General features: G+C 48.4%; 1 protein-coding gene across 1 annotated transcript; it reads left to right on the top strand.

Moving 5' to 3' along the window:
* The first annotated feature begins 4,045 nt into the window (after positions 1 to 4,045).
* Blvrb (biliverdin reductase B) lies at positions 4,046 to 21,099 on the top strand. Its single transcript, XM_052168258.1, has 5 exons — positions 4,046 to 4,256; positions 15,179 to 15,343; positions 15,486 to 15,575; positions 18,244 to 18,372; positions 20,836 to 21,099. The coding sequence occupies exons 1-5, from the start codon at positions 4,178 to 4,180 to the stop codon at positions 20,991 to 20,993; spliced, it is 621 nt and encodes a 206-aa protein (XP_052024218.1). The 5' UTR covers positions 4,046 to 4,177; the 3' UTR covers positions 20,994 to 21,099.
* The last annotated feature ends 6,806 nt before the right edge of the window (positions 21,100 to 27,905 follow it).

Below are 27,905 nucleotides of genomic sequence, written 5' to 3'. Positions count from 1 at the left end.
TCTCTGTGTAACCCTGGCTGTCCTGGAACTCACTGTGTAGATCAGGCTGGCCTCGAACTCACAGAGATCTGCCTGCCTCTGCCTCCTGAGTTTTCTTTAAAAAAAAATATAGATAGATAGATAGATAGATAGATAGATAGAGAAACAGAAGAGAGAGAGAGAGAGAGAGATGGTTTAGTAGTTAAGAACACTTATTGCTTTTGCAGATGACCTAAGTTCAGGTCCCAGCACTCACATGGTGGCCCAAAACTGTAACTTCAGTGAGCTCCTGCACATGCTCACTTCACTAAACTCAAGCACTAAACTCAAGGGCTGGAGAGATGGCTCAGCGGTTAAGAGCACCGACTGCCCTTCCAGAGGTCCTGAGTTCAAATCCCAGCAACCACATGGTAGCTCACGACCATCTGTAACGAGATCTGATGCCCTCTTCTGGGGTGTCGAAAGACAGCTACAGTGTACTTAGATGTAACAATAAATAAATCAAAAAAAAAAAAAAAAACAACTCAAGCAAGCAAACACACATAACATAAATAAAATAAATCATAGATCATTAGTTACTGTTACTAAATGATGAATAAATCTTTTTTAAGAATTAAACCACTGAAATAACCTCAGCCTGGCCACTGCAGAGAGCCGCTGTCATGAACCCAGTCAGCGCCTGCTACGGCTCAGCAAACGGCTCTGTGTTCTCTGGTGAGCGCTAACACAGAGCCTCCCAGAGCTCTGCAATGCCGCGGTGCTCACCAGAGTGAGCATTCTGAGCCCTCGCCTTGCTCAGGATTTGATATGCATTCATGTGTTTAATTCCTTAGGGACTGGTTATTGTTGGCCCCTTTTACAGAGGTGAACACTGAGGCACGAAGGCATTCGCTCAGTTGCATGAGTTGTCCAGCGAATTCAGCTGGGGACTCAAATGGGGCTTATTAATGTCCTTAAATATCCACCCCTGTAGGCATCATCCTTTGCTGTGGAACCCTTTTGTTCTCCAACGTCCTGGCGAAGAAAGGTCTTTGGGTGCCTAGGGATATGTCTTTCTCTTTGACCCTGGCTTCTAACATGTGACTTGGTTTGACCAGCAGAGTTGAGTGGGAAGAAAAGGCTGGCCAGTCCTGAGCCTTAATAAAGGAGATTGCTTGGATTAGTTATGATGCTAGAGTGGGTCCAGGACCACAAACTCTCCAGCCAAAGCCAGCCACAGCAGCTAGTGATGCCCCCCCCCATCGCTATGACACCCCTAAAGCTTGGTGTGCCAGCTGAGGCCTGGGGAACTGAACAACCGTATTAAACTCTTGACTTTACGGCTAAGCAAATGCTTGGTGCTTTAAGACAGCGAGCTGGGAGGGGTGATTTGTTACGCAGCATCCCATAGCAATAGCTGGTGGATTGTCTACCTCTAGAACCTGGAGTACGTCACAAATACCTATTTTAGGGGGAAGGTGGCTTCAAGTATGTCACCAACACAACCCCCACATACACACCCCAGTCCTACTTCTGAGACTGCAAAAATAGAATAATACACTTCTTTTCAAAAGACTCAGACAGCTCCAAACTCAGTTTAAGATGCTAAGCAGGTGGTGAATTGTGGCTGACGGTCGGTCGTGGAGACTATTCCTTTAGGTGGGCACCCTAAAACCACTGCTCTTTTCCCCTTCTTTCATAGAAAGCTGTAAGTAACCACATGGCTACCTACAACTACTTGTGTGACCTCAGCCAAGTCTCTTGCCCTGTCTGGTCTTCATCCGTGAAACTCCTGCGTGTGTCTGGAGTTGCACTGAGTCGCTCACACAACAGCCATGGAATCTGGCACACGCGGGTGCATAGCTGCCCTGACTCTTTTCTTCTCGTAGTGTCTGCAATGCCATGATGCCTGCCTCACACTTCCATGTGCTCCACACAGCCAGCCAGCTCTGACTTTTCCCTCTTTGGTCTCATATCTTAGCAAGTCCCAGGGTCTGGTCAAGAGTCAAAAAGGAGATGGGCTCGATGCTTTATTCTGGCGGTGTGGAACTCAGTTTCAATGTGCTTTGATTTCCTTCCCTATTAATGGGTGGTCAACAACTGTTTCCTCAATGGAGGATACTTGGGCCAGAGGAGGCGCTTAGCACTTGGCGAGCTCTCTGCCGGGGCCCAGCTTGCAGCTCTGGCCTTTCAGGGGTGCATAGGAAAAGGGGTCCTGCCGGTTCCAGCAAAGGCCGGTGGGGAACTGAGCTGAGAGTGGGATCCGAGGCTTTAACCCTTCCAAAGCCGCGCCTCTCTGCCCCTGTGGTCCGGTCACGGTGCGGAGGAGGGGGGCCTGGGAAGGACAAGGCCTTGGGGTGACCCACGCCTGGTTCAGAGGCTAAGCTAGGTGGGGGTGAGGGGTTCGTTGGGTCGCAAGCCTCCATCCGGCTACACAGACCCGGGGGCTCAGGTCCGCCAGCTTGCGGGGGAGGATGCTGGGCCAGCGGGGGAGATGCTGGGGAGGGGCCGCCATCCGCACCGCCGCTCACCTGGGCGCCGGCCGCCGATGCGGTCCCGGATGCTCGCCGCGCAGCACCGCCCTCCCTGCGGGCGTTCGTCGCCGGGCCGGGCCGGGCCCGGCTCTGTTCGGCCCCGCCGGCCCGCCGCTCGGCCAGATCCGCATGCGCCGCCGCCGCCGCGCCTCCCCCCACGCGCCGCAGCCGCTCCGCACGCCCCCGAGACCCCTCCCGCACGCCGCCTCGCCGCCTCGCACTGTCACACACCGGGCCACGCGTGTGATGCACAGCCGCGCTCGCGAGCGCTCGAGGCAGCGTCACACACTCCCACACTGCCACTCACACACCGGGCCCCTGGCAACGTCACACACACTCTCCCCACATGCACACTCTCACGGTGTCACTCCTTCGTACGGGGTCAGTCAGGGTCAAACCTTCAAACTGTCTGTCACACGCGGTCATTCGCAATGTGTTCCTCTCTGGAATGTGCCCTGCAGGGTCATTCACTGTGACACACTCAGATATAGCCACCACTAACAGTGACACTCAGATATCGCCAATAATGTCACATGTAGTCACCAATACAGCAAATAGTGCCCTGCAGGGCGCTATTAACTCATTGACAACTCAGATACAGCCACCACCACAATAAGGGTCACATGAAGTCCCTTGAACAGTGTCCCAGGACGGAATAGTGCTCTGCACGACCACACTGTGACACACTCACATACAGCCACCACCACCAATGGCACATACAGTCACACATGTCGCACACCTCCAACGTGTCACAGAGTGTCTACGCTCACACAACACAAACTTCACAATCGCATAGTCTCACACGCTTAAAATGTCACACCAGTCGCCTAGGCACAAAAGATGACACGCCCTGTGTTGCTACACACCCATACATCAGAGCCTCAACAAGACACAAAAAGAATCTCAGTAAATGTCACACACAGCTACAACATAAATGGAATCATATTATCACACACCCATGTGGCGTCCCAAACCTTCCCAATCCGCAAGTATCACACTCCATTACAGCATACCTCACACACACCTCACACTCAGACCTTATCACACAGGCTGGGTACCCCTCACAGGATCACCCCACGGACGCCAAATAATAACATCAATGATTTCTATACACAACTCACATTGCAACACAAGGGACGAAACAGGGTGTCGCCCACAACCATGCTGTCCCTTGCGATCCCTGAGGGTCACACAGGCACAGAATCACCCCACACACACCTCTTGCTTGTTGGCAGGAGAGTACCACCTCAGTGTCTCTCAGGGGGCGTGAGCAAGGAGAGCGCGGTGGGCGTAATGCTCCGGCCGGCCCCGCCCCGTTCAGCCCCGCCCACTAAGGGTGGCTGTCTCTAGTAGGCTGAGCGCTGAGTGACAAACGGCCTTAGCACCGCCCACTCCCTGCCCTAGAAGGGGCGTGGCTTCTACTTCTAAGCGCCTATCGGAGAAGGGGGTCTGGAAATGCCATTTGACTCTTGCTCCACCCACTCACGCCCTTCCCAGCGGGAGGCGTGGTCGCCTCCGTCCCGCCCTTTGAACCCAAATTAGGGAGGCCAAGCCGAGGCTGGAACCTTGTCTGGTCCCGCCCCCTCCTTCGGTGTGGAGGAGGACCCGCAGCGCGCCACCTCGCAGCCACTGGGTTCCCGCGCGTCCTCGGAGTTCTCAGCTTTTCGGGCCCTGGACCCCGCGACATGACTGTCAAGAAGATCGCGATCTTCGGTGCCACCGGCAGGACCGGGCTCACCACCCTGGCGCAGGCGGTGCAAGCAGGCAGGAGCCGGGGCGGGTGGGGGGAAGTCCTGAACCCCGGGCGGAGCTCTGGGAAAGGTCGTCCTGGGGCCGGGCGGAGACCCCACAGGGCGGTGTGTGCCCCGGCCTGCGGGCCAGCAAGTGGTCGCGGGGCAGAAATGGAGGACTGTTTGATTCAGCTTTATGGGAGTCCCAGGCATAAAGGAATTAATCGTGGGAACCTGGAGGACTCCTCTGAGTTACATGCCAACCAGGGTCTCTTATGAAACGTGTGACAGTCGTGGTGGTCCTAGTTAGCACACCCAGAAAGGGTTTTCGAGGCATCCATCCAGCCGGGCCATCTCCCTACACGTGTTAAAATCCTGGTGACCCTCATTGGGAATGGGTACTAGTGTGTTACCCCACTTGACATATAAGAAAACTGAGGCGGAGAGGATTTGCCTGGTACTTGGCTGTGCTGGGATTTGAACTTCGTGTTCTTAAGCACTAAAAAACCATCCGCAGGCTCATAGTTTGGTCCCTGGAACAGAAACTCGAAAAGGTTAGGCAACAAGTTACTTCGAAGAGAATGGAAGGGATCACACCAGAAGAGAGGGGCAGTCTACGAACTGCAGTCCTGGGAAGGACATTGAGCTAAAGCTTTGAGGCTGCTCAAGGGGAGGGCGCAGGGTCCCCAGCAGCCCGGACTCCTCAGTCTAAACGTTAACTCTAGACCAGGCCTGAAAGTTCCAGATAAAGGGCCACACCCTTGCTAGCCTTGGCGATTCTTAAGATACTGACTATCAAAGTGCCCCAAAAGGGTGGCGGCCACCAGGAGCCCCGTCCATACTGGTTCCCAGCACAGCGCCTGCTTTGGGTGAGGCGTTTTCTATAAATTCCATTTCCTCCCTCCCCCCCCCCCCCCACATGGGCTATCCTTTCCCCCAGGAACTTAGTGAGGGTCTTAATTCACCACAAAGGAGAGAGCCCTGGGTCTCCCAGTGAAAACCAAACTACAGGCTGGCAGTGGTGGTGTAGACCTGTAATTTCCCCCACCACTGGAGAGGCAGAGGTAGGCAACTCAGGAGCTCAAACACATCCTTGGCTACACAGCAACTTCAAGACCATCGTGGGCAACCTTAGACCCTATGTCAAAACAACAGCAAAAGCAAGCTGCTGATGCATCATTTCTAGGGAGAAGTGCTGTGTCACCATGAATTGGTGGAGTATCCTGTTAAAACCCTAATCCCCAATACCACTGTTTACCGATGGCTCACCCTGCTGGTCACAGGCGGGATTGCACGCAGGAATTCCGGGAGGCCGGGCCGTTTTCTCCCTGTGGCTCAGAAAAAAAAAAACTGTCAGAAACAGGAAGAGGAAAAAAAGAAAGAAAGAGAGAAAGAAAGAAAAGAAACATAAGAGGCAGGAAGGTATCAGGGGAAGATACAGCTCTCAGAGATGGGAGCCGGCCTGGACTCCACCTGTGAGAGAGGCTTGAGGGGGCGTGGCTCAGTGAGTCTCGCTGCCCAAGGAAAACAAGTAGGTAGGAAGGGCTTGGGTTTTAGTCCCTCAGTGTCCTTTTGTAGGACCAAGGGTCTGACAAACATAGACTCTAGGTTCATCCTACACATTTAAGCAGCCAGGTCTATTATATACCACAGTGATGTGGCCAAATGCTTTGTCGTCTACAGTTAGAGACGTAAATATCTGTAAACTAAATAAAAGAAAGAGAAAAGAAGAACAATATTGAAGCAATAGTTGTGAGCTAGGCAGGTGGGTCAGTGGGTAAAGGTATCTGACAACCTGAATTGAATCCCTAGGAAGAGAGAACCAATTCAGAAAAACTTGACCTCTGACTTCCATATATGCACACACAAAAATAAGAGTAACAGATAAACAGAGGTTGCTAGCTGGGCTGCGGTGGTGCAAGTGTTGAATCTCAGCACTTGGGAGGCAGAGGCAGGTGAGTCTCTGTGAGTTCCAGGACAGCCTGGTCTACAGAGTTCCAGGACAGCCAGTGATACACAGAGAAACCTTGTCTCAAAAGAGGGGGGTAAACAGGATTGCCTTGGGACCCTGATTAAATGACTTACAATATAGAAAGTGCTTAAAACCAAGGCTTACATACAGTGGGTACTTATACTCCTTGGCCCACAGAACTCAGATATAAAGATGATAGCCCAGGCTTGGATGTAGCTCTGGTTTTCTCTGCCCACTGTGTGCTCATGGCTAGTTACCTAAACCTGCCTCCGATTCCCTTTCTTCAAAGCAGGTACGATAAAAATAGCTATTCTGTCAAATTGTTACAATTTAGGACTTTTCAAACTAGGGATCAGTCAGTGTGAGTTCTGGACTGTTTTAACTTGGTCACAAAGGATCAAAATGTATCAAGTTGCTGTGGGAGTCCCTAGAGTCTGAGCCTTGGTCCTCAGTAGGACAATTAGTGGGAACAATTAATAATGAACGCAGAAAATGGAGATAAATTTAATGCAGGCATGTTGGGAAGCTCCTCGCTATCAGACTCATCTTTCAAGGTCTCGACAAAAGGTAGAAGTTTAAATAGAAGGCAAGAGGTGCCCATATGTCAGCAGTCCCTCTCGGTCAAGGTGTGGTCGTCACTGGCATCATCTTGTTGTCCCCTGTGTCCTCCAAGGTGGTCTGAGAAGTTGTCAGAACCATGAAATCTCTTCCTCTTCTGGTTGGCACAGGCCTCAAGCCTCCTTCTCCTGCCAGCATTAGACGACATTTGGGGAAGTTGCAATTTTGGGGTGGGGGGGTCCACTGTTTCAGTATGAGTATCATCTGCATTCTTGCCAGAATGGTTAAAGCTTGCCAGATGTTGGTTTGATATATGGATTTATGTGTACCGAGTCAGGCAGTGAAATTTTGTATTGAGTGTTAAGATATTTTTTTTAAACTCTTGAAAAAGCTTGTAGAAATGATGAGAAAATCCTATATTCCCAACACTCAAGAGAGTGAAAGGCCAGCTTGCAGCCAGGTCTGGGAAACATAGTTCAAGGTCAGCCTGTTTTGTGTAATACTTTGTCTCCAAAATTAAAAAAGGAAGAAAGGAAAAGAAAAGCTTTTCTGTTCTCAAATAGAAAGAGAAACAGAAAGACAGGTTTTTACATGTATGAATTTTTATGCAAATACATAAATTCTACATATCGTATACTATGTATATACCTAAAAAGAGGAAGCAGGTTGAGAGACTCTTGCGACTTCTCCATAGCTGAGTTTATTTAAAAATAAATCTTGCTCGGCAGTGGTGGTGCACGCCTTTGATCACAGCACTTGGGAAGCAGAGGCAGGCAGATTTCTGAGTTTGAGGCCATCTTGGTCTACAGGGTGAATTCCAGGACAACCAGGGTTACACAGAGAAACCCTGTCTCAAAAAAAAAAAACAAAATAAAAAAATAAAAATAAAAGCTTAACAGAAGCCTGAGCAGATGTTTGACACCTGTATTCCCAGCACTTAGGAGGCAGACAGCAGGAGCATCACAGGGTTTAAGGCCAGCCTGAGCTACATTGTGAATTCCATGATAGTTCAGGGTACAGCCTGACACCCTGGCAAATAAATAAATACAAAAACCGAAAAAAATGTCAGTAACAAATGATATTGTTAAAGAAAAAAAAAATCACCACACATTTTAGGGCCAGCAAGGTGGCCTGCTGGGTAAAGTCACTTGCTGCCAAACCTGATGACCTGAGTTCGATCCCTGGGATCCACAGGGGTAGGAAAAGACCAGTGACTCCCACAAGTTGTCCATACACAATTTACAGATGCACGCATGGTAAGACATAAATGTTAAATATTTAATGAATAAGGAAGATAAATGCAAAAGATAAAAGCCCGTATTTTAATCATCTCACAGAAGTTGTCTTTGAAGGATAAGATCTGAATGCGTGCTTCTTGCTGCTTTTTATTTTTTATTTTTTTGTTTTATTTACTATCCTTTTTTAATGTATGTTCTGTCTGTGTGCCACTTTTGTGCCTGGTGGCCATGGAAGCCAGACGAGGAGGCCAGGCCCCTGAAAACTGGAGGTGTAGACGGTTTAAGCCACCCTGTGGGTCCCGGGATGGACACCAGATCTTCCAAGAGAGCAAGTGATCTTCACAGCTGAGCCATCGCCTCTTCGGCCTCTACACGGGGCCCTTTTAATTTTAGCGTGAATTGTATATTTTGCTTGGTTTTTTGTTTATTTTGCCTCGTTTGAGACAAGGTCTCCCTGAGTAGTCCTGCCAGGCCCGGAACTAAACTTTGAACTGGGTTTGAACTCAGAGACCCGCTGACCTCTGCCTCCTGAGTGCTGGCATTAAGGCTGATCATCAGAAGCCGCGCGCTGTCTAGGCCAGGCAACAGATGAATTGGCGAGGCTCCTCATTCAGTAGCCAAGGGCCATCTTGAAAGTCAGGTACATGGGGGCAGGGAGCGCGAGCTTGTGTCTGTGAGGTGTGAGGGAGACCGGAAGCAAATGGGAGACCCCGGACTCCCGGGGCAATGGCTTATTCCTAGGTCAGCAGAGAGTCCTGATGGAGCAGAGAAATAGAGATCTGGGGAAGGAGGGTGAAGGGGCCCGGTGCAGACTGCACACAGTAGGTAGGAGAGAGATGGCGTCTGGGAGGAGAAGCCAGAGCCAGGGGGGCCCAGAAAGGCTGTCCTGAGCGATGTGAGTTTACTGCAAGGTATGGAGGGACCAGGACGGACCTGGGTAAGGAGATGCCACTGTCTAGACTGGGTTTGGAGGGGGCAGGGCAGGGCTCTGGAGTCCGGGGAGGACCCAGGCAGGGAATGAAAAAGAGGTCTCCGGTGAGTTCACACAAAAAAATTAAATTAATTAAAAAGTCATTGCTAGCCGGGTGGTGGTGGCGCACGCCTGTAATCCCAGCACTCTGGGAGGCAGAGGCAGGCAGATTTCTGAGTTCGAGGCCAGCCTGGTCTACAAAGTGAGTTCCAGTCTACAAAGTGAGATCCTGTCTTAAAATAACAACAATGGCAATGATAAAAATAATAATAATAAGTTAATAAATTAACTGGGGTCCCAGCACCTACCTCAGACAACTCCAGCACCTTTTGGCCTCCATGGACAACTGCCCTCAAATGCACAGACACACACCTACCCTCAAATGCACAGACACAAGCCCATAATTAACAACAAACAAAAATTTAAGTAAATAAAATGTTTTTAAATGAGGTAAGGGCTGGAGAGATGGCTCAGCGTTTAAGAACACTGGCTGCTCTTCTGGGGGTCCTGAGTTCAAATCCCAGCAATCACGTGGTGCCTCACAACAGCATGCTCATCTACATAAAATAAATGAATAAATCTTTTTTTAAAAGGAGTTAAAACTGAACATGGAGATTAAAACCTATAACCCCAGCACTCTGGCTGTGGGATCTGGTGACACAGACACATCACCCTCACCTCTACGGTGAGTTCAAGGCCAGGTTGGGATACATAAAGCCCTATCTCAAAAGAAATTAAATATAAATAGAAAAGGCATAATCACCATAGCAAACTTTCATTGCTTTTCAGGACCAGGACTTTGGATTCATTTGTTTTAGTACAGGTTGGTTTTTATGCACTTTTTTTTATTAAAATTATTTTATTTATATGAGTACATTGTAGCTGTTTCCAGACACACCAGAAGAGGGCATCTTTACAGATGGTTGTGAGCCACCATGTGGTTGCTGGGAATTGAACTCAGGACCTTTGGAAGAGCAGTCAGTGCCCTTAACCGCTGAGCCATCTCTCCAACCCTTTTATGCACTTTTCTTGTTGATGGTATGGTTTTGGTTTTTCTATGCGGGATTCAAAACTAGCGCCTTGCAGCCGAGATTCTATACGTTTTTTTTATTTTTATATTTTTAGTTTCTTAGGCTTTTTTAAAAAAGAAAAAAAAAGTTTATTTATTATTATATGTGAGTACACTGTAGCTGTCTTTAGACACACCAGAAGAAGGAGTCAGACTTCATTACGGATGGTTGTGAGCCACCATGTGTTTGCTGAGATTTGAACTCAGGACCTTTGGAAGAGCAGTCAGTGCTCTTAACCACTGAGCCATCTCTTTCTTCAGCCCGTTCTTAGGCTTTCTTTAATGTTCTTTTTTTTTTTTTAGCTTGTGTCATTCTAATATTTCTTTGTAGTATTTTGAACCATGTACATTGAGTCTGTGTATGGGTTATGCAGGTGATTGACGGGTGTCAGAGGTATCAGACCCCTGATGCTGGAGTTAGTTACAGTTACAGTCCCTGGCTCGGGTACTGAATCCGGCTCACTTATGGAAGAGTAGCCAGTGCTCTTAACCACTGAGCCGACTCACTATGCATAGTTTATTTGCTTCCCTGTGAGCTTCTAAACCTTAAAAAGAAAAAAAAAAATTAAGGATAATCATGGTGGCGCAGAGGCAGAGACAGGCAGAGCTCTGTGAGTTCAAGGCCAGCCTGGTCTACATAAAGAGTTCCAGAACAGCCAGGGCTAAATAAAGAGACCCTATCAGAACCTCCCCACACACATTCCCCCTTCCAAAAGATTAAATAATTAATTAAAATATTCTTTAAAAATTCTATCTTAATATGTATGGATATTTTGTCCACCTATACACACACCGGGTGCCCACGGAGATCAGAAGGCATCAGCTCCCCTGGGGGTGGAGTTACAGACAGTTATGAGCACCTGTGGGTGCTGAGACTCAGACCTGGGTCCTCTACAAGATCAGCAAGTGCGCTTAACCATCTCTGCAGGCCCTGGTTTGTTTGTTTTTAAGGCAAGGTCTCACTCCCTAACCCAGACTGGCTTTGAACTCCTGCTCATTCTGCCTCAGCTTCCTAACCACTGAGATTACAAAGGCAGATTTCTGAGTTCGAGGCCAGCCTGGTCTACAGAGTGAGTTCCAGGATAGCCAGGGCTACACAGAGAAACCCTATCTCAAAAAAACCAAAAGCAAAACAAACCAAAACAGTTGGCACGCGTTATGAAAGCTGATAGTACCGTGTATATGTAAGAATTTTGGGGTGAAAACATGTTTTCGCTGCCTTCAGTCTGTTATCTGGTTACGTAATCAGGCTGCGTGTAATCTTTTGAAAAACTGCCAGAGGGAAACTGAGCTCAGCCTTTGAAAGCACTGACTGCTCTTCCAGAGGACCAGAGTTCAATTCCCAGCATCCACATGGCAACTCACAACTGTCTGTCCAAAACTCCAGTGCAGATAAAATAAAAATAAATCATTTAAAAACGAGAAAAAGAAAAGAGGGCTAGAGAGACCGCTGAGCCGTTCAGAGCACGGACAGCTCTTCCAGAGGTCCTCAGTTCAATTCCCAGCAACCACATGGTGGCTCACAACCTTCTGTAATGAGATCTGATGCCTTCTTCTGGTGTCTGAAGAGAGTGACAGTGTACTTATATAAATAAGTAAATCTTTTTTTTTTTTTTTGATTTGTACATTTTTCGAGACAGGGTTTCTCTGTTGTCCTGGAACTCACTCTGTAGACCAGGCTGGCCTCGAACTCAGAAATCCTCCTGCCTCTGCCTCCCAGAGTGCTGGGATTACAGGCGTGCGCCACCACCGCCCGGCCATTAAGTAAATCTTAAAAAACAAGAAAAGAAAAAAACTGCCAGATGTGGTCCATCGTTCGGGGTTCCACTGAGCACTGCGTGGGAGGGGTTCCTCCCCACCGGCGTGCCAGCCCTGGCTCCCGGCTTTCTCACTGCACCATCTTGATAGGTGTGAAGTGGCATCTTACATGTAAGTTGTTTGTTTGGCCAGTGGATTGGCTTTGGTTTTTTGTTTTTTTTTTTAAATTCAGGTCTCACTTAGCTCAGGCTGGCCTTGAACTCCTGACCTCCTGCATCTTCCTCGTAGTTGTTGGAATTATAGGCATTGTGACAGGTAACAAGTCTTGCTCTGTAGCTCTGTATCTAATTTGAGATAACCCTCTTGCCTCCCATGTGGTAGGACTACACCGCCACACTCTTCATTCTTTTTTTTTTTTAATTAGATTTTATTCGTTTATTGTGTGTGTGTACTGGTGGAGGTCAGAGGACAACTTCCAGGCTGGTCCTGGGTATCTCTGTTGGATCTTCAATGCCTCTATCCTCCTCCTCCTCCTCCTCCTCCTCGTCCTCCTCCTCCTCCTCCTCCTCCTCTTCCTCTTCTCCTTCCTCTTCTTCCTCTTCTTCTTCTTCTTCTTCTTCTTCCTCTTCTTCTTCTTCTCCTCCTCCTCCTCCTCCTTTTTTTTTTTTGAGATGTGGTCTCTGCTAAGTGACCTCAGTTTACTATGTAGCAAAGGTTGTCCTGGAACTCCTGATTCTCCTTCCTTTGCTGCCAGTATTCTGGGAATACAGGCGTGTGCTACCATGTTTCTTTTTACTTCTGTGGAGGGGAACGTGGTCAAGTGAGGGTGGGGGAGGGTGCATATTTGGGCGGAGGCCTATCATTCTTCTAGAGCCATCGAACAGGTCTTTGGCTTTCGTTTTCTGTTCTTTAGGCAGGTTCTCACTGGGACAGGTGACTCAGAGCAGGCTAGGCTGACTGACCAGCAAGCCCCTGGGATCCTCCTGACTCTGCCTCAGAGCACTGAGGAGATTGTTTGTTTGTTTGTTTGTTTGTTTGTTTGTTTGTTTTTGAAGGCAGGATTTCTCTGTGTAGCCCTGGCTGTCCTGGAACTCACTCTGTAGACTAGGCTGGCCTCAAACTCAGAAATCCACCTGCCTCTGCCTCCCAAGTTCTGAGATTAAAGGCGTGCGCCACCACCACCTGGAGGGAGCACTGAGATTACAAGTGTGCACCACCACTGTTCTTTTCCAGTACCACGGTGTTTGGCGGTCAGATCCACCCCTTTCCCTCCTCTCTCTCTCTCTCTCTCTCTCTCTCTCTCTCTCTCTCTCTCTCTCTCTCTCTCTCTCTCTCTCTCTCTCTCCTGACTTTTCCCATGAAACCTGGATGTAGAATCCACGCTGGTGCATCAAACACCTCTTCCGCAGCTCTGCCCTTTATTTATGCATATTGGAGTCCTTTGAAGCACCAAAAGTTTGCTAGTTTGGGGTTTTTTGAAACAAGGTTTCGCTATTTAGACCAGACTGGCCACAGACGTACTGAATTCCAACAGCTGGGAGTAAAGGCCGGCGTGCTCTCACACCCATGTGGACATGCGAGGTTTTCAATTTGGATGAAGCCCCCATCACTTGGTTTTGCTTTGTCTTGTGCTTCTGAAGTCATAGCTAAGAACCCACCTTCTAACACGTGGCCATCAAGATGTGTTCTTATATTTTCTTCCAATAATTGATAGTCTTCTCTTATACTTGTTTATATCTTTGACCATTTGGGTTAATTTTTTTAAAAAAAACCAACTTTTGACATTTTTATTGTGTATGTTGTGAGCCTAGAGGTCAGAAGAAAAGCTTGAGGGCATTGGTTCTCTCCCTCTACCGTGTGGATCCCAGGGATCGAACTCAAATGCTCAGGCTTGGCAGCAGTCACCCTTACTGGCTGAGCCACCTCTCCGGCCCTTGGGTTAAATTTTGTGTATTTTCTCAGATAGGGATCCCACTTGAGTCTTTTACATTCAGTGCCCTAGACTCCCTAGGTTCCGTTCCTGCTTCCCCCAAAGGTTATTTAGCAGCAGCAGCAGCAGCAGCAGCATCGTTGTATCAAATGTAAAATCTCCCATCATCTGTGTGTGAAGTTGGTGCAGGCTATCCAGAGATGGAGACTCTTCTATTTTTGCTTTTTCTGTATCACCTTCACTGACTAAGAGACAAATAAATCCCTGTGACAGGTGCCAACAGTGACTGCAAAGTTTTTATTTATTTGATGACTTTTAATTGTTTGTCATCAATATTTTTTTTTCAAGTTAAGGGGTGAAACCCAAGGCCTCATTTATGCTAGACAAACACTCTGGGGCATTCTAGGCAGGGGCTCCACTGAGCCACGCCCCCAGCCCCTCACTGGGGGATTCTTGGCAGGGGCTCTAACACTGAGCCACGCCCCCATCCCCTCATTGGGGGATTCTTGGCAGGGGCTCTAACACTGAGCCACGCCCCCATCCCCTCATTGGGGGATTCTTGGCAGGGGCTCTAACACTGAGCCACGCCCCCAGCCCCTCACTGGGGGATTCTTGGCAGGGGCTCTAACACTGAGCCACGCCCCCAGCCCCTCATTGGGAAATTCTAGGCAGGGGCTCTACCACTGAGCCACGCCCCCAGCCCCTCACTGGGGGATTCTAGGCAGGGGCTCTACCACTGAGCCACGCCCCCAGCCCCTCACTGGGGGATTCTAGGCAGGGGCTCTACCACTGAGCCACGCCCCCAGCCCCTCACTGGGGATTCTAGGCAGGGGCTCTACCACTGAGCCACGCCCCCAGCCCCTCACTGGGGGATTCTAGACAGGGGCTCTACCACTGAGCCACACCTCCTGCCTCTCCCAATCTTTCAAAGTTTTCTTTGAGACAGAGTCTCACTAATTGCCCAGAAGGTTCAGTCCTCCCCATACCTCCACTTTCTGAGTAGCTGAGTCACTGGCCTTTGAAGCCACAAAAGTTTTTATCTTTAGTGAACACACTAGAGATGCCCTGGGCTGAGGGTGGGAACTAATCCCAGCTTCATTCAGTGTTTGAGAGTTTGGTTCCTCCCTTTCCTCCAGGACCACTGATGGGGGAATATAGAGCAGGTGCTATGCCAGGAGTTAACCATTTCCCTCCTGGAGGGTGAGGAGGGATAATCAGGGATAGTTTCATGGAGACCTACATTCAGATAATTTGTGAGCCACACGAAGTTATTGCATTGCTTAAAGAGCTATCTAGCTATCAACTGTTAATTTACCAGCTTGAGGACCATTGCCCAAGAATACGCTGGGCATGGAGAACGCTGGGAAGAAAATAGGCTTCAGGGTTCACAACACTCTGTAGGGTCCTGAACAGTCACCCTCCAGCCCGCTGACCCGTCTTTCTATTCCTCTTTGTCCACAGGTTACGAGGTGACGGTGCTGGTTCGAGACTCCAGCAGGCTGCCGTCAGAGGGGCCCCAGCCAGCCCACGTGGTGGTGGGGGATGTTCGGCAGGCAGCCGACGTGGACAAGACTGTGGCTGGGCAGGATGCTGTCATCGTGCTGCTGGGCACTGGCAACGACCTCAGTACTCAGCCCCCCCTTTGCCCCCGGCCCCTCCCTGCACCTCGGCCTCCGGCACCACCCCCGCCCCCAGCCCCACCCTTGCCACCCCTGCCACCACCGCCACCACCACCTACCAGTGACGGCCACTCTCTGTCCCCTCTAAGGTCCCACTACAGTAATGTCCGAGGGCACCCGGAACATTGTGGCGGCCATGAAGTCACACGGAGTGGACAAGGTCGTGGCCTGCACCTCGGGTGGGTGGTGGGGTCATGGAAGAGGGGCTGAGCTGGGAAGGGGGTGAGTACTAAACAAGCAGCCCCCAGTGCTCTGGAATATGGTCTTAAAGCTATCCCGAGTCATACAGTCATTGAGCACCAACTGTGAACATAGCGGTGCGCCCCGGGTTCTGCAACCCGCGTGGCTCGCAGATAAAAGTGAGGTGTCAACCAGATCTGTGGTTGAACTGACATCCCAGATAAGCAGAGCCAAGATAGAAAAGGCACTGCAGAAATGCCGGGGACAGCAGTGGACAAGCCTGGGAAGAAAGCCGTAGCCAAGAGGTGGGAGACGTCTCACAGAGAAAGAATGTGGTGCAGCTTTAGTAAACACCAACCCGCTGCCTTCCCCAGTTGTATAGAGAGAAAGTGACATTAAACAAAAGTTCCTGGAGGCCCGAAGTGTGGCTTAGTAGTAGAGCCCCTACCTACAGCACCCTCAGTGAGGGGCTGGGGGCGTGGCTCAGTGGTAGAGCCCCTGCCTAGAATCCCCCAGTGAGGGGCTGGGGGCGTGGCTCAGTGGTAGAGCCCCTGCCCAGAATCCCCTCAGTGAGGGGCTGGGGGCGTGGCTCAGTGGTAGAGCCCCTGCCTAGAATCCTCCAGTGAGGGGCTGGGGGCGTGGCTCAGTGATAGAGCCCCTGCCTAGAATCCTCCAGTGAGGGGCTGGGGGCGTGGCTCAGTGATAGAGCCCCTGCCTAGAATCCCCTCAGTGAGGGGCTGGGGGCGTGGCTCAGTGATAGAGCTCCTGGATAGAATCCTCCAGTGAGGGGCTGGGGGCGTGGCTCAGTGGTAGAGACCCTTCTAGCATGTACAAAGTCCTAGGTTCCATCCACAGGACTGAAGTAATCCTTAGTAATCTGGGAGGAATTAGTAATATCAATTAATGCTAACAGCATCTATTGAGCACTTACTGCGTTTCAGGTGCTTAGGAATGAAAACCACTTAATCCTCCCAACACAGTAGGAGAGAAGTAGAGCGAACTCCGGACTCTTACGTAACACTAGCTATTACCTGTTTTGGTTAGTTCAAAGCCACAACACTAGAAGTTTCCCAGTGACCTGAATGTATACTGTTGTAACTAGTCAGAGCGGAGAGATGTGAAATGCCAGGTTGTCTCTGCAACTTGTTCTCTCTGGTTACCACTGACTGATGGTCTTTCTGGGAAGGGAGGGGGGCATGAGGAAGGGGTGCATGGTCCAGGCAGCTGGTACAGCGGGTGCAAAGGCTTGGAGGGCAGGAGAGAAACTCGTTTGTGGTTATTTCCCGCTCATTTTGCAAAGAAAAATAATCATAAGTCTGTGATTTTTAGAATGATTTGTTTGCGATGGTTTTTTTTTTCTTCTGTCTTAGAGACAACCATTAGTGATTAGAATGAATATCTTGTTTCCATTAACGAAATTGTAAGGTTCACTTAATTTTACTTCCTTTTCCTCCACCCCGAAAAAGTTTTGTTTAGGGCTAGGTTTCATGGATACTATATTATTGTTATTGGTGGTGGTGGTGGTGGTGGTAGTCGTATTGTATACATTGGTGTTTTGCCTGCGTGTATGCCTGTGTGAGGGTATCAGAGGTATCAGATCTTGGAGTTGCAGAGTTACTGAGTTGCTATGTGGTTGCTGGGAATTGAACCCAGGTCCTCTGGAAGACCAGTCAGTGCTCTTAATCACTGAGCCATCTCTGCAGCCCTATTTTTATTTATTTTAGTTAAAATTATTGTATTTGGGGGGCTAGAGAGATGACTCAGCGGTGAAGAGCACTGACCACTCTTCCAGAGGTCCTGAGTTCAGTTCCCACAACCCCTTGGTGGCTCACAACCATCCGTAATGGGATCTTACGCCCTCTGCTGGCGTGCAGGATACATACAGATACAGCTTTCACATAAATTAAATAATTTTTAAAGAATTATTTTATTTATATATGCATGAGTGCATTGCCTACCTGTTAGTCTGTGTTTGTGCATGTTTGTACCCGTACCATGTTTGTGCCTGGTGGCCACTGTGGCTAAGACTGCCTGGAACTGGAGTTATAGGCAATTGTGAGCCACCATGTGGGGGCTAGGTATCCCCCAGATCCTCTGTAAGAGCAGAAGGTGTTCTGAATTGCTAAGTCAGCACCCTTGCCCGCACCTCCATGATTCTCAGTTGTTACTGGACCAGTCAGTGTCTCTGTCAAAACTCGGTTGACAAAGAGCTTACAGCGCAATCATAAGGACCGAATTGGGGTCCTCGGCACACACATTAAAAGCCGCGTGTGGTCATTCCTGTAATCACAGCTCTAAGGAGGTAGAAACAGGAAGATCCCTGGGGCTTGCTGGTCAGTGGTCTAGGTAAACTGCTGAGTTCAGAGAGAGCCTCTGTCTCAAAAATTATAAAGGAGAGCCCTTGAAGGATCCCAACATGGACTTGAGCCCTTCACACATGGTACATGTGTGTGCACACATACCACACATACCAGGGTTTGAATGTGTTGTGAGTGTGTGGAGGGTGTGTCTGTGGAGGGTGGAGAACAACTTGGTAGAAGTCCGGCATCTTCTCCCACAGTGTGGCTTCTCTTGCTGTGACCTGCGCTCTGGCAGCTGACAGGCAATAAGCCACCTAATGATTGCGCTCAGCCCAGGCTAACCCTGCCCTGTGTCTGTCCCCACCAGCCTTCCTACTATGGGACCCTACCAAGGTGCCCCCACGCCTGCAGGACGTGACCGATGACCACATCCGGATGCATAAGGTTCTGCAGGAGTCAGGACTGAAATACGTGGCAGTGATGCCCCCCCACATAGGTGAGTGGGTAGGGGATGGCATTATCACCACCATGTTCTTCACCTGAGAGCTTGGCACAGTCTCCCCTGGCTCTTCTAAAACGGCCAACACTGGGCTTGTATTGAGGCGCACATCCATATGACAGAAAAGTGTGGGCTGGCAAGATGGCTCAGTGGGCAGCGACTCCCGCCTATCAAGCCCTGGGACCTGAGCTCGATACCCACATGGTAGAAGAGAACAGTCCTCCTAAAAGCTGTCCTTTGGTCTCCACATAGGAGCTGTGGCATGTGACTCCCTTCTCAACGAGTAAATAAAACAATTTAATTTTAAAGTAAAACAACTTAATTTTTTAAGTAAAAAGATAATTGAAAACCACTTTTCTCCAAAGTGGAAGGCAAGTGTGTGGTGCTCACCTCTAATTCCAGAGTCTGGGAGCCCAGCCAGCACCGTCACCAGTTCTAGGCTGGCCTGGGTTTTGAGGCTGTGCTCCCCAAATCCAAATCAGAAAGGAAAGTCGTAAATACGTTCTGTCCTTCTTAGCCTTATTTCACCTGTTGTTGTTGTTGTTGTTGTTGTTTTCTTTTTTTTTTTTTCTTTTGGTTTTTTCGAGACAGGGTTTCTCTGTGTAGCCCTGGCTGTCCTGGAACTCACTCTGTGGACCAGGCTGGCCTCGAACTCAGAAATCCGCCTGCCTCTGCCTCCCAAGTGCTGGGATTACAGGCGTGCGCCACCACGCCTGCCTTATTTCACCTTCTTCCTCATGTAGCCCAGGCTGCCCTTGAGCTTGTAGCTGGGGATCACTGAACTTTCAACCCCGAGATCCCCCTCCCCCAATTCAACAATTACAAATGTTCAGTACCACGCCTGGTTTGGTTTTGTGTGTTTGGCTGGATTTTATTGTTGTTTCCATTTTATTTATTTCTTTTTAAAGAAATTCTTTTTTTTTTAAGATTTATTTATTATATGTAAGTACACTGTAGCGGTCTTCAGACACCAGAAGAGGGTGTCAGATCTCTTTATGGATGGTTGTGAGCCACCATGTGGATGCTGGGATTTGAACTCATAACCTTTGGAAGACCAGTCAGTGCTCTTACCCGTTGAGCCATCTCTCCAGCCCCCCATTTTATTTTTATTTTATTCTATGTGTGCGGTATTTTGCATGCATTTTGTCTATGCACCAAGTGCGTGCAGTGCCTAAGGAGGGGAGAAGAGGGTTTGGATCCCCTAGAGCTGAAGTTACAGGTTGCGAATCACTATGTGGGTACCAGGAATCAAACCCGTGTCCTCTGGAAGAACAGCCAATGCTCTTAACTACTGAGCCATCTCTCCAGCCCCAGGCCTGGTTGGTTTGATCTCCTTACTGTTCTCTGTAACAAACAAATCACCTAGAATGCAGATGTTAAAAAAAAAAGTCACATCATTTCTTCTAATTCTTCTAAAATTTATTCTTAGCCAGCTTGTGGTGGTACACGCTTTTAATCCCAGCACTTAGGAGGCAGAGGCAGGTGAATCTCTGTGAATTCATGGCCAGCCTGGTCTACAGACAAGAGTTCTAGGACAGCCAGGGCTACACAGAGAAACCCTTCATCAAAAAAATTTTATTTTTATTACTTTTGAATACATGTCTATGTGTGGGTATGTGCACGTCTGTGCAGAAGCCCATGGCGGCTAGAAGTGTTGACTTCTTTGTCCCTAGAGCACTGGTCTTTAACCTTCCTTAAGGTGGTGATCTACTACCTCATGTCATGATGACCCCAACCATAAAATTATTGTTATTGCTACTTGATAACTGTAATCTTGCTACAGTGAATTGTAATGTAAGTGTATTTTTGGAGTTAGAAGTTTGTCAAAGGGATCAAGACCTAAAGGTTGAGGACCACTGCCTCAGAGTTACAGGCAGTCATGGGGTGCCTGATATGGGTACTGGGAACTAAACTCGATTCCCGTGAAAGACCAGTGTGTGCTTTTTAGCACTGAGCCATCTCTCCAGCCCTAAAATCACCCTCGTCTGTTATCCCTGGTTCCTGATACCAGAAGTCAGCAAGACTCAAAAGGTGGTTCTTGCATGGGGGAGTCTTGCCTTGTGCGTTTGGAAGGTGGCAGAGCGTAGTGATGACAAATCCGGAGGAATCCGCTTGCTAGGACATCTCCATATGGCCTCACTTTGTGTCCCGCACTTCCTCACATTAGTACAGCTGGGCTGGCAGGAAAAAGAGGCTCAAGAGATGCCAGACGTTGGGATACATTCCTGTCATCCCAGACCATGTGATGGAGGCCACCCTGGGTGACATCGCAAACCTCAGTCTGAACAAAAAGTTATTTGATGAGCTAATATGAGACGCCCCCAATCCCACTCAACCCCCTGCCACACACACCGAACACACTCATGTCCTATATAAAACTCAAAAAGTTTAAAAGATGGAAATGAAAACCAGAAAGAATGACGGGTTCATTCATTCATTCCCAATGCCTTTCTCTCACAGGGGACCAGCCACTGACTGGAGCCTACACGGTGACCCTGGATGGACGAGGGCCCTCGAGGGTCATATCCAAGCATGACCTGGGCCACTTCATGTTACGGTGCCTCACGACCAATGAGTATGACGGACACACCACCTATCCCTCCCACCAGTATGACTAGCACCCTGGCCCTGGTGGGGAGGCTCGCATCCTGAGAAATGACATACATGCATGGAGGAATCAATAAATTTTTAGCCAACAGCTTCAAATTCTTTCAGAAAACCTAATTTTCTTCTCTTTGTTTGTAATTTTTTTCAGGGTCTTACACATGCTGGGTGAACCCTCTACCACGCACCTGTATTTTCAGTCCTCCTACTGATAGATTTTAGAAAGGTGTTCCACTGCGGAGCCATGCCCCAGTCTTTAAAAATTGTTAAAGTTTATCTATTTATTTATTTATTTATTTAGGGGTGGGAGTGGCATGCTGTGATACCTGTGTGGAGGCCAGAAGACAATTTGAAGGATTCAGTTCTCTCTCCATGCAGGTCCTGGGATTTGAACTCAGGTCACTAGAACCTTTAACCCCTGAGCCCTCTCAGCCACCCTCTTAAAAAAAACATATTTTTTAAACTTAGAGGTCTTGATAATTTGCCCAAGCTGGCTTTGAACTGTTGATCCTTCTGTATTGCAGGATATCTGATCACACTGTGAACCCCAAGATTGTATTATTTACTGAAAATACCTGTTAATAGTTGTGGTGTGGTTCAGCCCTTAGAGCACATCTTTAATCCCTCCGGTTGGCATACAGACACACCCTTAGTACACATCTTTAACCCCTGTCTTAGTCAGGGTTTCTATTCCTGCACAAACATCATGACCAAGAAACAAGTTGGGAAGGAAAGGGTTTATTGAGCTTACACTTCCACGTTGCAGTTCATCACTAAAGGAAGTCAGGACTGGAACTCAGGCAGGTCAGGAAGCAGGAGCTGATGCAGAAGTCCTGGAAGGATGTTTCTTACTGGCTTGCTTCCCCTGGCTTACTGAGCCTGCTCTCTTACAGAACCCAAGAGCACCCAGCCCAAAGGTGGAACCACCCACAAGGGCCCTTCTCCTTGATCACTAATTGAGAAAATGCCCCACAGCTGGATCTCATGGAGGCACTTCCCCAACTAAAGCTCCTTTCTTTGTGATAACTCCAGCCTGTGTCAAGTTGACACACAAAACTAGCCAGTACAATTGACCCCTTGTCAACTTGACACACAAACACATTACTATTAAGCCTCAACCCTTACTTTCTTATTCATTCCCAAGATCTAAATTACTTTAAAAGTCCCACAGTCTTTACATATTAAAAGTTCAATCACCTTAAAATGTCCAATATCTTTAAAATTCAAAGTCTTTTAAAAATTCAAAGTCTTTTAACTGTGGGCTCCACTAAAATACTTTCTTCCTTCAAGAGGGAAACATCAGGGCATAGTCACAACCAAAAGCAAAACTCAAACTCCAATGGTTCAATGTCTGGGATCCAACTCACGATCTTCTGGGCTCCTCCAAGGGCTTGGGTCACTTCTCCAGATCTGCCCTTTGTAGCACACAGCTTGTCTTCTAGGCTCCAGCTGCCTGTACTTCACTGCTGCTGCTGTTCTTGGTGGTCATCTCATGGTACTGGCATCTCCAAAACGCTGCTATCTTCCACTGTAATTAGGCTTCACCAATAGCCTCTCATAGGCTCTCATCAGGGTGACAAGCCTCTGCTCCTATGCATGACCCCATCAAGTCCTGGGCCATCAATTGCAACTGAGGCTGCACCTTCACCAATGGCCTTCCGTGGCCTCTCACTGTGCCAAGAGCCTCAGCTGCTCTTCATGATCCCTTCATGCCTTCAAAACCAGTACCATCTGGGTGACTCTTACACAGTAGCAAGTACAGACATAGCACAAAATACAACTGTGGCTATCTCTGGAACACACTCTGTGCTCTCAGAAAACACTTCCAAGAAGATTTCATCTCAGTGATGCTGGTCTCTTCTTAATCACCACTAATTTCTTAGCTCCAGCTAACCAGCATCAATAGTCCCAGTAACACAAAGTTTTGCTTTAGTGGTTCTGGTATCTTGTTACTCACAGCTGATTCATCAGCCCCAGCTAACCAAAACCACAAAATCTTCACAATCAAAACATGGCCACTTTAAGAGTCTTTAATCTTCCCTCTGAAATGTCACAAGCCAGGCCTCCATCTTTTGCACTGTTCTTAACATCTTCCAAGCTCCTACAAAACTTTCCACTGAGCTCTTAATATTCTAATGGCTTTTCTAGCTCAAGGTTCCAAAGTCCTTCCACAGTCCTCCCCAAAACATGGTCAGGTTGTCACAGGAATACCCCACTATGCTGGTACCAATTTGTCTTAGGGTTTCTATTCCTGCACAAACATCATGACCAAGAAGCAAGTTGGGGAGGAAAGGGTTTATTGAGCTTACACTTCCACATTGCAGTTCATCACTAAAGGAAGTCAGGACTGGAACTCAAGCAGGTCAGGAAGCAGGAGCTGATGCAGAGGCCATGGAGGGATGTTTCTTCCTAGCTTGCTTCCCCTGGCTTGCACAGCCTGCTCTCTTATAGAACCCAAGAGCACCAGCCCAAAGGTGGTACCACTCACAAGGGGCCCTCCCCCTTGATCACTAATTGAGAAAATGCCCCACAGCTGGATCTCATGGAGGCACTTCCCCAACTAAATTCCTTTCTTTGTGATAACTCCAGCCTGTGTCAAGTTGACACACAAAACTCATGACAACCCCAAACCATGAAGGTTAGTTTGTAGAAGGAAGCACCCAAGTTTGAAAGTGATGTTTAATTGAGTGGCAGACAAAGTGACGAATCAGAGAAAGATTTGACAGAACAGGCTCTGCCCAGCTCTCACGAGTCGAGACAGGAGAGGGAAGCTATGTTAGTGAGCAGAGCAGAGATGGAGAGAGAGTAGGGGAGCAGCTTGACTGGGACAGTTGTGCAGAGGCAGGCTGCAGAGAGAACAAGCTCGACACAGCATGGACCAGAGAATGAGAAGGAGCGATTCAGTCAGAAGCTTCGAGAAGCCAGATTGAACCAGTCAGCTGGGAGAGGAGTTTGAGCCAGAACGGCTGAGTTGAATCGGCCAGCCCTAGATCAGAAAGAGCCGGAAAGGGTGAGCTTGCCCAGCAGCAAGTCTCAGGTTGAAAACATTCTAGGCCTAGATGAGACTGTACGGGGAAGCTAGAAGCTTCCAGGACTAGGTTAGCAGACAGAGGCAGTAAGCCTCAGAGATGACAATTACATCAGGAGAGTAGAAGTAGCACCTGTGCTCTTGCTTCAGCCTCCTGAGGACCTGGAACTGTAGGCTTGTCTCATGACACTGAAAATGTCAGTGTTTCTCCATGTTTGGCATTGTGAGTTTTTCTTCTTTTATTTATTCAGTAAGAGTGGGGTGTGTTTTGTTTTGTTTTTTGGTCTATGCCAATCCCTGGGTTGGGGCCCCAGTGATGACCAAGGTAACCCATGCCTCAGATTTCCTAGTTCTCACAAAGCAGCAGGAGTGACAGCTCTGATAGGCCTGCTGTGACACCCAGGCCGGCCAGAGCTTCGGAAGCTCAGAGACCAGATGCAGCTCAGTCACCCAACGCACCTTGATCGGGAAGGGCTTGGTGGGAGGGAGACAGACGTATATCCAACCTGAAGCCGGGATTAGTAAGAGTGTGTCTAAGGAAGGTTCTAGAATAGGGCAGCATTCCTGGCTAAGGAACCATGAGCAAGGGACAGAGAAGCATATGGCTCCTTTGACAAACTACACTTTGTCCCTTGCAGTCAGTGATAACACTACATACCAGGCATGTCATCGCAGCACTTGGAAGAGGGAGGCAGGGGCATTATCAGTCAAAGTCCATGCTTTTAGTAACAGGGAAATAACAACGATAATACTAATATTAATACTGCCATTACAGTGAAGTAGAGATGGTCAGAACTAGGGAGGTCTGGGGAGGATGAATTGTCCAGACAAGATGGCTCAGCAGTTCTGGGCTTGCTGCCAAGCCCAAAGACCTGAGTTCAATCCCCAGGTCCCACAGGATAGAAGGAGCAAGCCAACTCCTGGAAATGGTCTTCTGGCCTCAACAAGTGTGCATGCCACGGATGAATAAATGTCATGTGATCGAGAAGTAGTTCAGAGAAAGCCAAACTTTGCTGGCCATGGTGACTTACAACTGCAATCCCAGCACTCAAGCTGCCGAGGCAGGGGGATTGGCATAATTTTGAATCCGGTGTAGTTTATGTAGTATTAATACAAGAATGAGGCTATTGCTTCAAAAAGGAAAAAAAATTGCAAAGGAAGTAGGGGTGGAGGTATGGGCTCCTGGAGATTTTTTTAAATTGTTTTTGATTATTTTATGTGTATGGGTGTTTTGCCTGCATACATGTCAGTGCTTGCCTGGCATTCCAGTGAGGTCAGAGGGTGCTCAATCCCCTAGAACTGGGTTTATAGAGAGTTTTAAATCAACATGTGGGTGCTAGGAACTGAACCTGGGACCTCTGGAAGAGCAGCCAGTGCTCTTGCCCTGAGTCATCTTTTTAGCCTCATAGAATTTTTTTTTGGAGGGGGGTTGTTTTTTTGTTTTTTGAAACAAGGTCTTGCAGGGCGGTGGTGGCACACGCCTGTAGTCCCAGCAGTCTGGGAGGCAGAGGCAGGCGGATTTCTGAGTTTGAGGCCAGCCTGGTCTACAGAGTGAGTTCCAGGACAGCCAGGGCTACACAGAGAAACCCTGGCTCGAAAAAACCCAAACCCAAAAAACCAAAACCAAACAAACAAACAAAGAAACAAGGTCTTATATAGTCCAGGCTGGCCTTCAACTCATTTATGTAGCCAAGGATGACCTGATCTTCCTGGCTAGCACAGTTCCCAAGCACTACAATTACAGGTGTATCATGTCTGGCTTAGGTTTTATTATCTAAAGCTTCTGGACATGAAGCCCAGAAGAGTAGGATCACAGCAGAGATTTGGGGGGGGGGACTAAAGAAGAGAGAGAACCCCTCCCTCTGGGTCCTGGGTAGATAGTTGGTGTGGGGTAGGAGGAAGCCCAGGCCATAAATAAAGTGACTTGGGCTTTACTGACATGGGGGCATTGAAAGATTGCCAGTTTAGGATGGAGAAGGAAGGAGAGGAACCACCCTACACTGGCAGCCCAGGTGGCACAGCCCAGGTGGCACAGGTCTTGTAATGCCAGATCCTCGGAGGCTCAGACAGGCAGATGGAAATTAGAAGGAATCTGAGCTGCAGAGTGAGGTAAAGGCCACTTGAATGTACTGGAATGCCATCTCAAAGAAAATAGGAAGAGGGTAGGTGCAGAGATGGCTCAGTCGGTGAGAACACTGCTGTGCTTCCAAAGGGTGCATATGGAGGCTCAGTCCCGGGGGATCCAAAGTCTTCTATGTGCACCGGACAGCCAAATAGTGCACAAACACACACATGGACAAAATGCTAAGACACATAAACTTTTTTCTTAATATTTTTGCTGGGAGGTGCTGGTGCACACCTTTGATCCCAGCACTTGGGAGGCAGAGGCAGGCGGATATCTGAGTTTGAGGCCAGCCTGGTATACAGAGTAAGTTCTAGGACAGCCAAAGCTCTTCAGAGAGCAGGCCTGTCTTGAAAAAACAACAACAAAACCTAAAAACAAACAAACAACATATAAAATTTTAATTTAAATGTAAGAAAGGAAGAAAGAAAGGGATAAAGAAAGAAAAAGAAAAGTTGTGGCTTTCAACCCCAGCACTTGGGAGGCAGAGGCAGGGGGATCTCTCAGTTCCAGGCCAGCCTGGTCTACAGAGTAAGTTCCAGGACAGACAGAGCTACACCTTGCTGTCTGTCCCTTCAACCACGCCCCCAAAAAACTCCACAACCACCAAACACAACCTTCCCCCAAACAAGCAACAAAAGCCCCATACAGGTGTTCTGAATACACACAAAGGTGAAACTCCAGCCCCTCAGTAAGGCCAAGCCTTCACAGAGGACAGAAGCAGCTTTGTCCAGGAGGTTTGTGGCCGGTCTGGGTTGGAACCTGTCTGCCATCTTCCTGGCATTCATTGTGAGGAACTCAACAGTATTTCCCACTGGGTACACAAAGATGGGGTGGACACACCGGAAGAGGAGGGGGATGGGATTGGCGGTGAGTGCCTGTGCCCACCTCACTTGTTGGAAGGAGTGGTTTTTTTCCCCCCTAGTACCAGGGGTCGAATCCAGGGTTTTGTATGTGACAAGCACACACCCACACTACCCCTGAGCTATAGTCCCACTTGTTTTTCTTTTTTCTTTTTTTTAAGATTTATTTATTTATGTGAGTACACTGTAGCTGTTTTCAGACACACCAGAAGAGGACATTAGATCTCATTTTGGTTGGTTGTGAACCACAATGTGGTTGCTGGGATTTGAACTCAGGACCTCTGGAAGAGCAGTCAGAGTGCTCTTAACCGCTGAGCCATCTCTCAAGCCCCATGTTTTTCTATCTTTTGAGATGGGAATCTTAGTTACATAGCTACTACATCCAGTTCAGGTCAGGGATTTTTGTGTTGTTTTGTTTTCATTTGTTTTAAACAGCATTTATGTGTTGTGTGTACCTGTACTCAAGTGCATATACACATACCAGTCAGAGGACAGCTTGTAGGAATCGCTTCTTAGTGACCCACTGAGACATCTTGCCGGCCCACAACTGAGGTTTGGTTTTGTTTCTGCCATCAATTTCTCTTTCTCTCTATTGCCTGTGTCCTTGACAGGTGGTCACTGTGTACTTGCTCTGGGCCCAGCACTCGGAATACGACGGACTGTGTAGAGGTAACCTTGGAATTTGTCTGGGGGCGGGGGGCAGGCAGAAGGTTAGGGATTGAGTAGGGAGGTACAAGAGGTAACTCTGTAATTCAGAGAAGGGCATCTAACATCTGGACTCTGTGGGCACTGCATGCATGTGGTCCAGGCATGCATGCAAGCAAAACATTCATACACACAAAGTCAAAGTAGATAAATGTAAAAGAACTAAAGAACAATAACTGGTAAATTATTCTCTTCTGGTGAAATGAGC

This window comes from Apodemus sylvaticus, chromosome 1 (genome assembly GCF_947179515.1).
Source record: "Apodemus sylvaticus chromosome 1, mApoSyl1.1, whole genome shotgun sequence".
Classification (NCBI taxonomy): Eukaryota; Metazoa; Chordata; class Mammalia; order Rodentia; family Muridae; genus Apodemus; species Apodemus sylvaticus.
Note: the sequence above shows the minus strand (reverse complement) of the source record. Positions and strands in the feature narration are given on the sequence as shown.